This window comes from Eschrichtius robustus, chromosome 2 (assembly GCF_028021215.1).
Source record: "Eschrichtius robustus isolate mEscRob2 chromosome 2, mEscRob2.pri, whole genome shotgun sequence".
NCBI lineage: Eukaryota > Metazoa > Chordata > Mammalia > Artiodactyla > Eschrichtiidae > Eschrichtius > Eschrichtius robustus.
Window position 1 is genome coordinate 8,861,380 of NC_090825.1, and position 14,471 is coordinate 8,875,850.

At 52.4% G+C, this 14,471-nt stretch overlaps 1 protein-coding gene across 1 annotated transcript in view; it reads left to right on the forward strand.

The window, feature by feature from the left end:
• Window positions 1–2,334: 2,334 nt before the first annotated feature.
• ANKRD33B (ankyrin repeat domain 33B) overlaps window positions 2,335–14,471 on the forward strand; it is an 87,566-nt gene continuing 75,429 nt past the window's right edge. The window contains exon 1 of the mRNA XM_068531893.1: window positions 2,335–2,688. Within this exon, the coding sequence (XP_068387994.1) occupies window positions 2,335–2,688 (354 nt within the window). The remainder of the gene's footprint in view (window positions 2,689–14,471) is intronic.

Genomic DNA, 14,471 nt, shown 5'->3' on the forward strand with positions numbered 1-14,471 from the left:
TTTAAAGGTTAAACCATTTAGTGCTATTTGCACCCAAATTTCTGAGGAAGGAAAGGAGGAAGTGGTGAACTCTAAAGATAGAGCTTGAATTTTGTTGCTAAGTGACCAGGGATGAGGACCTAGGGGCTGCCCACTCCAGAAGAGGGTGCCCGGTGCTCCACTCCAGGACTGCAGCCAGGAAGGCCACTGCCCCAACTCCACCAGGACCCTGTCACAGGCCTCTGGGGTACCCTGTGCCGGCTGGGGGGAGAGGAGGGCCAGCAAACCCAACCCGCCTTGGGGGTGAGGGGGTGTTGGTCACTTCAACTTGTAAATCCCCTGACTTCATTTAACAGGCCTCTGGAAACACCAAAACAGCCATCAACTTTGAAAGGGGGAAATTCCGAGTGGGAATGTACGTAAATACGGCTAGTTACAGAAAAAGGTAAAAAGCAAACAACGATCTGGGGTATTTTGGGCTTCGGAGAGAAAGCCCCGGACTACAGAAGGAGGCCAGTGCACGCAAGTTCACTTCTGGCTCAGGGCTCGCTCACGCGTCCAACTGTCTTCACCAGAAGTCGCTGTCCTCCGGCCGCGGCCCTCCCTGCCTCAGGAAGCCACGTTCCGAGCCCGCCCCGAGGACACTGGAGGCCAGCGTGATCACCACCGCAGTTCCAGCCCAGCGCAGGGTAACGCCAGGGGCTCAAGATCAAGCGGCCTTCGGCAGGCAGTTCAAACCTCACTCTGGCCTCCACCGCCCACCCCGGGTATTTCTGACCGCGTTCCCCACTGTAGCCCTCAGCTTGCCCTCCCGGGGCCTAGGGTCTTCTGGTTTGTCCCCAGTGCCTGCGGCGGCCCGGTTTGGTTCACCTTTGCACCCCGAGGGCCTCTCACGCGCTGGCACCTGGCAGGCACGCTGTCAAGAGCGGTGGAAAGAAAAGAAGGAAAGGAGGGAGAGGGGACAGAGAGAAAGAGGTGGTGTTTGCCTTGTGGTCTCCGCATCTGCCCCTGGATCTGCGATGCTTTCTGTCAAAGATGCAACACCGCCACCCCAGGCTCGGCGCGCCCTCACACCGCGCCTCCACGCAAAGCCTTTTCCACGAGGATCTGGCCCACGGTGCACCCTCCTCCAGGAGGTCAGGGGCTCCCCGCAGCTAATCCTCATCCCCTGCACCGGGACGGACGGGGAGAGGCCGAGCGCCGGCCAGGGAGAGTCCGGGGATGGGCCCACGGCCGTCGCCCGCGGGGCTGCTCTCTGGGTTTGGTGGCCAGCCGCGGAGTCAGCGCCCTGTCTCGGCTTGACGGGGTTAATCCGTCTCGACTCCGCAGATCCAGGGCACGGTGACATTGGCCAGGGGTGAAGGAGGAGGGAACCCTACTGGCCTGGAGGCGTCCTGTCCCACCCAAATGTTACCCCCAGAGGCTCCTGGACACCTGCCCAGGGACGCTTTTTTAGGAGTAACCTGAAAGCCACAGCTGGTCCGGGTTCTGAGTGACCTGGGGACTCCGCGAATCCTCCCCCCGCGCCCCACGCCCCGCCCCGGGTTGGGACTAGCCGGTGGCAGCACGGAGCTCCCAGTTCAGAGGGGCACCGGGGTGGACACCACCTCCCACGCATCCACTTGTCCTCCGTGCCCAGTGCGCCCCGGGGATGCCCGGGTCTGAAGCCGGGAGTGAAGCTGGCCCCGGAGCCCAGACTCCTGGGAAGATGCAAAAACGGGCTCGGTGCCTCGGACGCTGAGAAACTTCCCCCACCCCAGCCCGGGGGCCTGACGCCCTGGGCGGCTCCGGGCCTCGGGGATCTGGGCGTTCCCGACGCCAGAGCAGGCTCTGCTCGCGGCGTTCCCCGACCCCTACCTTCACCCTCATCCCCGGGGCCGCCGGAGGGGAGGGGCGGGGCCGCCCGCCACAAGGGCGTTCGGGTTCTGTAGTTATTGCGTCTGGTTCTCCCGCGCGTGCATCTCTCCGCTCCCCGGCAAAGCAGCCGGGTGCGCTGTCCCCGCGGCGCCGAGGAGCCCCTGCTTCGCTCTTAACTTTTGCCAGGATCGGGCCTGCCGGGCGCGGGACCCGGGGCGCGCGCCTCCTCCGGCGCGACCGCCCCGCCCGCCCACCCGCCAGCCGGCCGCGCTCGGAAAGCCCCCGCGGCTCCGCCCACCCCCTAGGGGCTTTCTCCAGCCTCCAGCGACTGGAGTCCTGGAGCGCAGCCGCCGGGCGCGCGTTTCCGCCGAGCTGGGGCGCGCAGAGCATTGCTTTTCTGGGGCCGCAAGAGACAAGAGGCGGTGACCTCGGTGCGCGCCCCGCGTCCCCGGCTCCCGGCCAGCTCCCCGGCCCCCGGCCCGCGCCCCGGCCGCCAGCATGGTGCTGCTGGCCGGGCCCGGGCCGGAGGGCGGCGGGGCACGCCGCGTGTCCCCGCAGTCGCCGTCCCCACCCCGGGACGCGCAGGCCGGGGAGGACCCAGCTGACTTCGAGGAGTACGAGGACTTCTCGAGTCTGCCCGACACCCGCAGCATCGCCTCGGACGACTCCTTCTACCCTTTTGGAGGCGAGGAGGAGTACAGCTCCGTGAGCGCGGAGAGCGTCCCGGAGGCCGTGCCGGAGGCGGCGACCCTCCTGCGCGCCGCCTGCGCCAACGATGTGGGGCTGCTGAGGGCGCTGGTGCGGCGGGGGCCCAGCGCCGAGGAGGTGCAGGAGACCGACCGCAACGGCCGGGTAAGCGGGCGTCTCCGCAGGTTTCGGGTCCCCTCCGCGTTCCTCCTATTGCCCGCGCCACCCGGATCCTGACTCTGTCCAGCGCCCGCGGTGAACCCTTTGCCTCGCTCTCTGGGCGTGGGGCACGTGTGGAGCCCTGGGTGGCCTGCCCATCCCGGCTGGGGTGGGGCGGCACGACTGATCTGCCGAGGTCACAGCGCCGCGGGGGCCGCCGCTAGTCCCGCGTGCTCACCGCAGCCCCCTCTCGTTTCCCGCCCCCGGAGTCCTCTTACTCCCGCCTGAGGCCCGCGCCGGGATCTGGGTTGGAAGCCTCTCGCCGGTCCCCTTCACCCTGGGTCCCCTCTGACCGTCACCCTTGCTCGCCTGCCGGGGAGAGCCCTTCTGCCCAGAGCCCCACTTGCCCCCAGTCCTCGGCCCTCGCGCTGCCCCTGCACTTTCCCTTCCAAGCCCGAGCGCGGATCGGCTTGCTCCAGCCCCCCGCGTTCGGAGTTTCCTCTGGGACCCCCTGCTTACCCGTACCCCTCCCCCCTCCCACGCCCGGCCGCTCCTGGTGACCCACGCGGTGACCTGCCAGCGTGATGTCCGACTTGGCTGTCTGCACGGTCACCGCGGAGAGCCAGGCCCCGGGGAGGGCCGCAGAGGGGCGCGTGCCCAGCAGGTAAGGCAGGCGGGCGTGGAGGCGGGGAGAGGCACGGGGTACGCATCAGTCAGGGCGAGACTCAGAGACGATGAGACACACTTAGAAAGAAAAAGTTGGCTTGAGAGGAACTGGCTCTCAGAACACAACCCACCAAAGCAGCTGGAGGGAAAAACCGCAGGGTGACCACGGCGGCCAAGTGCCCGTGGTCTGTGCTGTGTGCGTAGTGGCAGAGATCTCACCTGATTGTCACATTTCCCGGTCCCCGGGGGATCCGCAGCCTCAGCCTGGCACAAATCGGGAGGGAAAGTGCTTTTGCTCGGGAGCCCATGCCTGATAAGAAAGATGTGCATTTCCCTGGGAACTGGTGGGACCCTGTGCCTTTGGTTTATCTCAGGGGGCCAGCTGGTTCGCCCCTGACTCTGGTCTGGGCCCGACTTACGCAGACAGGAGCCCTTAGGCAGACAGGAGCCTGGGGGAGGGTCATTTTCTGCTGCTACACGTATGGTCTAACTTGACACAGCATTTGAACTTGGGGAAGGTTCTACACTTGGTGTAATGTGTCAGGTGGTGCGGGCCCAGAGGCCCCTAGAGCTGGGGGAGCTAATCTGGGGTCCTCGTGGGCAGATCACGCTGGTGGCGCTGGGACACCCGGCAATGACTGCACCTCAGCCCTCCCTCTGGTGTCCAGGCAATGGGTGCTGTTTCTGCAGGCTCTGCTTTCACTTTTACTAAGGTGACTTTTCACAAACAGATGCTTATGTGAGACCTCACTTTCCTGAAGCAGGTAACCAGGGCTGCTTTAAAGGAAGCCCGATAAGCATCAGGAAGAACACGGATGGGGTAGGTCTCTCCTGGGTTTCGGGCAGCCTGGGGTCTCCAGTGGGCAGGGGTGGGCCTGGCTCACCCAGCCCCCACTCTGAGGCTCCCCTGGGCTGGGCTTTGTTGTTTCCTTTGGGGCCAAAAAATAAAAGTTGGAAAACAGCTGCACTGGAGACCACTGAGAACAACGTAAACCATCCCCAAGGGGCTTGGGTCTGACGGACTGAGTTTCTGGGCCACTTTGAAAGCCCCTCCCTCAGTGCAGAGTCAGAGGAGGCTGGCTCCATCCTCTGAGTGCCCCTCTGCCTCAGTTTACCCGTTGTGATGTAGGGCTGACAGCAGCTCCAACCTCCTGGGGTTGTGAGCACGAGATGCCCTAACACACAGCACTCTGACATGGCCGTGTTTACTGTCTTGTCCTGTTTTTCACTCACCTACCTTCTCCTTGCTCGGAAGAGCCGTCCTCCAGCGTTTTATCTTTCTTCCTTCGACCAGGCAAAGCTCTTTTTCTCTCTGCTTTTGCCTTTGATTAAAGAGCCTCCCTTTGTTTTTCTGCTTTGAGTCTCCTCCTCTCTGCTCCCCACCAAATCAGGATGGAGAAACGGCGCTCGGCCCACCAACAGCAAGACCCCTGGTTCTTTTATCTTCTGATCAGAAGGAGGGCGTCCTGGGTTCTGGGCTTTGAAGGGGTGAGGCGAGAGCTTCTGTTCTTCCCAGTGGCTTCTTGATGCTATTATCAAACAGCCTCTGTCTATTCTGAAACACTTCGAAAGAATAAAGTGTCTCAAGGTCCAAAACATGACCCTGTAGCGAATGGGATAATGAGTCACCGTTGAGTGGTTATTGCAGACCTACTGTGTACAAAGCACGGTTTGGCGCTGCAGGAGACTCCAAGGTGAATCAAACAGTCTCTGCCTTTTAGTTGAGGAAGAACTCAGAGAAATAGTACCCAGTGCTTAGAGAGTAATAGTGCTCAGTGCTTAGAGCCAGAGGCAGGATGTGAGAGGGGCCCTATAAAAATGCAAAGCAAATGTCTTGGAAGCAGGGAGCTGAGGACAATTCTGGAAGCCCAGCAAGGGGAGCCTTTTGGAGATGGTGGTGGGAAGACATTCGAGCCAGACAGATGGAACGAAGGGGGTGGTGGCAAGTGCCGTGTGGTTGGTCGCAGTGCGGGACGATGTGGGTGCTAAAGCCGGAGAGGCCTCCCGGGGGGCTAGCTGATGAGAGGCTGGCCTGGAGCAGCCCGCTAAGAAACAGAAAATCGGGAAACAATGTGGTTTCAGCGTGCCAGGGTCCGGCCTTGGGGCTGTGGTGTGCCTCCCCAGATGGCCATTCACTCACTGCCTTCAGGTTCTGGTCTTAAGGGCATCTCCTCAGGGAGACCTTTCCTCCCATGCCTAGCTAAGCCAGTGGCACTGGGAGCTGGGGACGACAATCCAGGTGTTCAGAGACTAAGGGCTGAAATTGTATATACGTAGGGTGGTCATCTGAGAGGACAGGTGACATTCAAGTAAAGATGTAGAGAAGATAACTCGGGCAGAGCACTCCAGACAGAGGGCACAGCATGTGCAAAGGCCCTGAGGCAGGAGCCCTTTGCGACTGGTCTATGATTAGTAGCAGTAAAAAAGCTTACAGAGCTTTTGCCGGAGGAGTGAGGTAATTGCATTAACTATAGAATTACAGGTGCTGCCGGCAGCAGCTTCGCAGAAGAAAAATATCTCTAAAGGTGTTTTGGCGGGGGGGGGGTGTTTTTGTTGAGCTGTTGATCTCTGGTCAGTTAAGAAGAGAGTTTGCTTGAGCTGACAGAGGTTTCATTTGGTTGGAGTAACTAAGGATCATGTTTGTTTTTAGGTGTGTTCTTTCCTGGCTCCTGAGGTTCATAGAATTTTGGGTGTGGCTCAGCACAGTCTTCTAAAATAGTTATTGCCCTAAAAGGATGGTGTAATTGAATATGCAACCTATAAATATCTGTCAAACAATTCTTCAGCAATATTCAAAGTGTGCTCTGCTGTCTCATACATTTATGCGTGTTTTGTTCCCACTGACGCTGGGACAGTGGAAGCTACCACACTTCTCCTTCTTAATTCTTCACTTCTCTCTCAAGGTTCAGCCTGACAGCCCTGACAGCTCTGCAGACAGTACTGAAACCAAAGGAAGTGTTTGTGCTGTGTTCACTGTTACAGAACGGCAGTTTGAATGTCAGGCAGCTCTTGAACCAAATTAGGCCCAATTATGCTAAATTTAAAATATTGTACTCCTTTCTTTTCTTTTTAATTTTTTATTTATTTTTACTTATTTATTTTTGGCCATGCCCTGCAGCTTGCAGGATTTTAGTTTCCCGACCAGGGATTGAACCCTGGCCCCCAGCAGTGGAAGTGCGGAGTCCTAACCACTGGACCGCCAGGGAATTCCCACTCCTTTCTTGATATAATTCTTCTCGTGCATGTTTAAATTCCAGGGCCTCTTGCTGAAGTTTTTCGAAGGCCTCTCCAGCCATTTGCTCTATGGCTCAGGAAGGCCCACACTGCAGACCCAGTATGGGGGTGTCTCCCTTTGCTCCTGGGGGGCTTAAATGTTTCATAGATTTGTAGCAGTGATTGGGACCTTTATCTTGACATATACGTGAGAAATGTTTTGTTTCTGTTTTTGTTGTTTTTTTGAATGCCATAGTAAGATATATAAACTTTGGAATCACCTTTCCCTAAAATGAGAATCAAGTTTGAACTCACACCCCCTTCTGCATTTACCAGGCTTCAGTATTCATGGGCCTGCATGCGCTTAGAACTGGCTAGTTGGTACAGAAAGCGAATTCTGGCCTCAGGCCTCCATACGTCTGTCAAGGGTCATCCAGCAGAGAAGGAGCCTGGCTTTGCTGTTTGGGGATGTATCAGTATGTTAGTGTGTTAGCTGCACATTCTGAAGTGTGGGAAAGGGGGTGAGAAGGGAGAATGAGCAGATTAGACTGGGAGCCCAAGGGGCCAAACCAGAGAAGCTGAAGTGAGCCTGGGAAAGCCTGGGCTTGGGACGGGCAGGCTGACAGGTGTTGGCCTTTTCCTTCTCCACTGACCAAGGTAGGGGCCGCTCTGGGCCCAGAAGCAGTTGAAAGCCTCATTTGTTTTGTTTTTTTCATTTAAAAAAAAAAAAAGGACACAATTTTTTAAAGAGCAGTTTTAGGTTCACAGCAGAATTGAGGGGAGGGTACAGAGATATACCCCCTACCCAGCCCCCCAGACACATTCTGCCCTGCACCCCCATTGTCAACATCCCCCATCAGAGTGGTACATTTGTTATAACTGATGAACCTACACTGACACATCCTAATCAGCCAAAGTCCACAGTTTACATTAGGGTTCACCCTTGGTGTTGGACATCCTATGGGTTTGGACAAATGTGTAATGACGCTTATCCATCACTGTAGTATCAAAAATTGTCCCATGTGTTCTTCACGTAAGTGTATCAGTTATCTGTGGGCACAGCAATGCTGCATAACAAATAACTGAAACCTCATGGGTGTATACACCAGTCACATTGTGCTAAGGGTGGCCCAGCTCAGCCAGCCTCAGCTGGATTTGCTTTTAGCTGGGTTTGGCTGCAGATGGCGGGACTGGGAAGGTCTTGGCTGGGGTGGCTGGTCTCTGCTCCATGTGGTTTCTTGTCCTCCAGCAGGCTGGCCCAGGCTTGCTCTCCATGGCAGGGGCAGGGCTCCCAGGAAGCAAGCAGAGAGAATAAGGTTCAGTGTCAGTTCTGCTGAAGGAAGTTACAAAGCCAAGCCCAGATTTACCCTCTAAGTGTGAATTTGCTTTTGTTTGTAATGAATGCTATTCCCTAACCCTAAGCATTTCTGTTTATCTAAAATTTATTTTTATTGAAAAACATTTCAGATAGGTGCCCAAGAAGAGGGTATCAAGACCCTCCCATGTCCTAATCATTCAGCATCAACAAGTGTCAGCCCCTGAAGGCCGGTTTTAATTTTGATGGAAAGGATTATAGGATTTAATGCCGCTTTTGGGGGGTGTGTGTGTATGAAGGTTTCAGAAACCTAGGAGGACCATTGTCAGGGGATTTTGAAGCTGGAATGGATTTTAGAGGCTAGTGGTCCCCATCATTTTGTTGTAGAAGAAAGTGGGGCTCAGAGAAGAGGGCAGCTAGATGTATCAGGAGAGCTGGGTTCTAGAATGATCCGGAAGCTGTTCGTGATCCTCCTTTTGACCCCCCCACGGGCCTCTCCAAGGGGCTTCTGAGCCTCCCCCCTTTGCCTCCTGGCTGCCCATGAGGAATTGGCTACCTAGAAATTCTGTGGGGTGGTTTGGGTGATTTTGAACATTTGATTTCTTTTCCATCCTATGCTTGTAAAGGAAGACTAAGGCAGGTGTTATAAAAATCTAAAACAATAAGAGAGCTTAGGGACTCTTTTGGAATCTCATTTATTCATCTAACATTCATATCAATATAATATGTGAGCTATTATTCAAAACTACTTTGAATGACAACTTCTAGTAGATATGGCTACAGTATAGGAAAAGCTTTAAATGTTATTTAGCTAATTGTAAGTTACTAAAATTCAATTCCTCCTATCAGACCTTTAGGTCAGTAACTAATGGTTATAGGATTGTTCAGATTTTCTCTTTCTTCCTGAATCCATTATGGTAACCTCTATTTTTCTAGGAAACGGTTCCATTTTTTTATTCCCCTAAGTTTTGTTTTGTTTTTTTAAAATTATTATTTATTTATTTATTTGGCTGTGTTGGGTCTTCGTTTCTGTGCGAGGGCTTCCTCTAGCTGCGGCAAGCGGGGGCCCCTCTTCATCGCGGTGCGCGGGCCTCTCACTATCGTGGCCTCTCTTGTTGCGGAGCACAGGCTCCAGACGCGCAGGCTCAGTAGTTGTGGCTCACGGGCCTAGTTGCTCCGCGGCATGTGGGATCTTCCCAGACCAGGGCTCGAACCCGTGTCCCCTGCACTGGCAGGCAGATTCTCAACCACTGCGCCACCAGGGAAGCCCTCCCCTAAGTTTTAAAAGTTAATAGTATGAAGTTTTTACAGAGTTCTCTTTTTAATCTCTGCTATAACATTATTATATTCTGTTTTTCTACATTTTTGAATTTATGCTGTCTCTCTTTTGTGACATATTGTCAAAAATATTTTATTAGTCTCTTCAGAGAATCAGCTTTTGTTCTGGATCTGTTTCCTTCCTCACTATTTCATGAATTTCTGCTTTTCTTTTTATTATTTCCTTCCTTCAGGTTTGTTCTACATATAACTTTCAAAGTATCACTTTTGGTTTTTTTCCCACAAATTTTGATATGTAATATTTTATTATTGTTGTGTTCTCATTTACGTTATGATTTCCTCTTTTTTTGACCTAGAAGTTATTTAGAATGGTGTTTAAATTTTTTAAATACATATTGTTAAGCTTTATTAAAATATTTCTTTATTTATTTATTTTGGCTGCATTGGGTCTTCGTTGCTGCACGCAGGCTTTCTCTAGTTGCAGCGAGCAGGGGCTACTCTTCGTTGTGGTGCGCGGGCTTCTCATCATGGTGGCATCTCTTGTTGTGGAGCACGGGCTCTAGGCGCGCCGGCTTCAGTAGTTGTGGCACGCGGGCTCAGTAGTTGTGGCTCGTGGGCTCTAGAGCGCAGGCTCAGTAGCTGTGGGGCACGGGCTTAGTTGCTCCATGGCATGTGGGATCTTCCCGGACCAGGGATCGGACCCGTGTCCCCCTGCAATGGCAGGTGGATTCTTAACCACTGCGCCACCAGGGAAGTCCCTAAAATAATTTTTAAAACCTGATTCAGAGACTATGGTCTGCATGATATTTTGAAATTTCTTGAGACTGGCTTTACAGCCTATTGGGCCAGTAATTCTAAATCATAACCATGTGACATTTTATGATTTCTCCAGATTAACTCAAAACAGTTCCATATATAAAACAATATATAATTCCCTTTAATTAAAGGAAATAAGAAGGATGTAGAGAAGTTGTTAAAATATGTGAACAAAGGAAATATGCTTCATTCCAGACGGTTGGGAAGTAATTCTTTTAGACAGCTGGTCGAATGAAGGTGTTTATATGGCTCTGTGTGTGTGTGTGTGTGTGTGTGTGTGTGTGTGTGTGTGTGTGTTCTTAAGAGGTCAGATTTTATGATGAAGTAGGATGTTAGGAATCCTTGATGTCACTCAGTGTGTGTGTACAAAAAGAATAGAGACTGTTTTTAATGGTGCTCCTGAATTTGAAAGACAGTTGAAGGTGGCATTTACTTATTTATTTCTTCTAAGTCAGAGACACATAAATTCAGGTAGACGTGAAATCCCAAGTGACAGTTGGCTTGGTGGCAAAATTGGATTGGAGTGGTGGGATTTGAGAGCAATTTCAAAGTAACAGAAAAGCAACGTACGCTTACAAAGGCACATCTACGTCAGCTCCGAGGAAGTTCACATCCAAAGTCGGCATGTGATGCGGCGGAGGACCAAGCATTTCCCTCTGGCTTCTGTTTCTGGAATTTAACTGACTCTCGGGTTAGAGGCCAGCCCTGGTGAGGGACATCCAGAGGAGGGGGGTGTGGAGGTGAGGCTTCCGAAGAGGCACGAGCCCTGCTCAGGGGCAGTGCCTGCCAAGTAAAGGGTGTGAAATTCACAGTAGCACATTTTCCGGAATAAGGGAAGACACGTAAAGTCAGTGTAAAAATAAAGGAAGATGGAGAAGTTGGGCTGAGTGAAAAAAAATTCCATCTCTAAGGATTATATGCTGTATGGTTCCGTTTATGTAACCTTCGCAAAGTAATGCAGTTGGAGGGAGGGATGGAGAACAGCTTAGAGGTTGCTGAGGTTAGAGCTTTGGGGAGAGGAGTGGGTGGTACTCTCACTGGGACAGGCCTGCTTCTAGATTGTGTTGGTGGTGGTTATGGGGAGCTGCACGAGGGTTAAAATGGCAGAGAGCCACACACACACGTGACTGGGGACACCTGAACACGCTCTGTGGATTGCAGCAATGGCCATTTCATGTTGTTCTTGTACTGCAGTTATGCAAGATGTTGGTATTGGGGAAGAACGCCCAAGGGGGGAACTTCCTACCAGTAGGCAGACAGAAAGGAAAGGTGAGGCTCTGTGAACCGCTAAGATGGAGACAGATTAAGGAGTGGCTAGTTACCCAAGAGTTTGAGCCAAGCTTCAGACACACACTATTTCAAAATCAAAAGTTTAGTAAAAATGAAGGAAGGCATGCATTACCTTTAATCTGAAGCCCTATCGCATGAATAGACTGGATTTTGGAAACTAAAGCAGGATCAGCGCTGGTTACGGGGGAAATGGGACCGACTGGGAATACTGGGTGTTTGAACCACTGCTACTCGAGTGTGCTAAAATGAGTTAGCAGCGTGCCTTCCTCTGGGAGTTTTTCCCAAATGCAGGATCCCAGGCCCTCCCTAGGCATACAGAACCAGAATCGACACTCGCTTTAAGCTGGTCTTGGTGATTGGTATGTACGCTTGTTGGAAGAGCTCTAGAACTTTATTATGAGAGTAGAAAACAAGTGTGGCGGCCAAAGATAGCAGGCTTAGGTTGGTCACATGATCCTGGACAAGTCACATGATCTTTCCATCCTCAATTTCCTCTAGATCCCCATCTAGAAAGCGGGGATGCTTTTTATGAGGCTAACGACACCTCACAGAGGTCCTAGGGCCTAAAAAAGTGACTTACACATACAGTGGGTACCACATCATAGGCGCCTGGTGAGTGCGGCTGTTGTTTCTATGGGTGAGTTAACCTCAAGATGGGTTTCCAGTCCTGCTTTTTCAATTTCAGCCAAGGGAAGAGATGGGAGCAAATTAAACGTCTAACCAAAGAGGAGTGGTCAAGAAAATGGTGTGTCCGCTTGGTAAGGACCCTTTTGTAAATGTAAACATTAGTTAAGAGGGTCGATCTCCTGTTACGTGTTCATCCCGCAAGGAAAGTGGCAGTTGGAGCCATGGGTGCAGGTGAAGCAGGGCGGGAGGGGGAGGAGAGGCAGGGCAGGGGCTGGGGCCACATCTGGGCACATCTGGGGAGCACCTTTGATTATGGGTGGGTGGAGGCAGAGGCTTGGAGGAGAATGAGCGGGGTCCAGACTGATGACCAATGAGGAAGGAGAGCACCCCGAGGAGGGCAGAGATAACCATCGTGCCAGGGACGGTCACGAGCCCTTTTCCTTTCTTCAGCATTTCCTGTGAGTTCAAGTTAGGGCAGAGCCCCTGCTGGGAGCCCTCGTGCATCCCGGGACTTTCAGGGCCTGATTCTGTCATGATGTCCTGCCATGAACAAGCAGCTGCTATGGGTGCCCAAAGTTTCCTTCCATTTCTGCTTCTCCTCCACTTTGTCCAGCCAGGCATCCCCAAGGGCCTGGCCCTGCCCACTCCGATCAGGAGGGTCAGGCTGCATCGATTCCTTCTAGACCTTCCAGCTCTTGTATTTGGAAACACAGTAGTCGTGCGCTAAAAACAGCAGTGGTGACACAGCTGCCGGGAAGGTTTTGCAGAGCTGTGAGTCAGGCCTTCTTTCCTTGGTCATAGGAAATGGGTGGGTTTCTAGGAAATGAATTCCATGTACAGTGGCGCCGGGATGGCCCGATGGCCCGATGGGGGTGAGGAGACCTGTGTCACCTGGCGACGCTTCTCCCTGCTGACCGTCATGCTTCAGAGGATCCAGTTGCTGGGGGAGCCAGTTCATCCGCAGTGAAAAGGGGCACAGGAGGCACTGTGGAGCAGGGGAAGGAGTGACTCTGGTGTGTCTTGTCACCTACACATCCTCCTCTCTTGAGGTCCCCAGGCTTACCCTCCACGTGCTGTGGCTGGTGGGAAGCATCCGCTGGCCCTGCAGAAGGATCAGCTTGCTCTGGTCTGCCCAGGATTTTCTCATGTTGGCACAGAAAGTCCCACATCCTGGGAAACCCCTGTGCCCCCGGCCAACTGGGGTGGTTGGTCACCCTACCTAGGAAAGCCACTCCCGTGTTGGGGCCACACACAGTGTCACCTCAGAGAAGCTGAAAGGCCCACTGACTGCAGAATTCCTCCTTTAGCGGAATCTGGAAACCCTACTTTGGAGGAAAGCTGCTGCATTAAGTTATGGTATCCAGGGCACGCCCACTGGGAGGGAAGCTTTTGCCTAAACGCAGTCGCTTAGACTGGGTTCTTTGATCACAGGACAGAGCTATCTCCCAAGGGGGACATTATCTTGGGAGGCTTTTGGGAGACAGCAGAGCCCTTGATCAGGGGGGGCCCATGGCGGGAGGGCCTGGAGCGGGGTTAAGTCTCCACCGCCATACATGAAAAGTAGAATAAATACATTTTTCTAAGAAATTCAGCTACTTAAAATGCACCAGGGAATCTCTGTTGAATTTGTTTTTAATAGAAATAATTATTTTAAAATGTTGTTTGGTGTACACAAATCTAAATCCTTTGGGTTTGTTTAGAATGAGGTACAAGTGTATGGGGTTAACTCATTTCATTTGTGAAAGGCAGTGACTTACAGTGGTTCTGCTAATAATACTATTGGGTCCAAGAATACTTAAGATACTGTTACATTGTTTTTTTTTTTAAATAACCTAAGGTTAATTTGGTTGAGTGGCCTTTGAAAATAACTGAAAACTCATTAACATTCTGTTTGCATCTGGCAAGTTCCATCTATCAATCTGCACATAGCTTGATTTCAGCGTAAGTGTTTTAGCAAATACGCGGAGTCTGTCTTTCCTTATCAGTAGCATGCGTACTTTAGAAAGAAGTCAGCGTAAGAAGAAAAAAGGCTTGTTTTTCAAAGAAGTGCATATTCCTGAATGTTGAGTATTAAAACAGGTCTTAGTCCATTTGGGCTGCTGTGACAGAATACCACAGACCAGGGGGCTTATGAAAATCAGACATTTATTTCCCACAGTTCTGGAGGCCGAAGTCAAAGATCAGGGCCCTGCGGATTCGGTGTCTGGTGAGGGCCCAATTCCTGGTTCGTAGACGGCCGTCTTCTGTCTGTGTCCTCACCGGACAGAGCGGGGGAAGGAGCTCTGGGGGGTCTCTGTAGGGACAGTCATCCACCCGCATGACCTAATCACCTCCCAAAGGCCCCATCTCCTAGGACCATCACACCTGGGGGTTAGGATTTCAGCATATGAATTTTGGGGGGACACAAACATTCAGTCGATAGCAAAACACATCAAATACTGAAGGAATCAGTAAAAAAAAAAAAAAAAAGCATTTAAAGTGTCTTTCCACTTGCAGAAGAGGTACATAATTTTTCAAAATTTGATATGTGTAAGACTTTCATTCAGAAAATTCCAGAGTCTCTATGTGGAACATTGGATGGGTT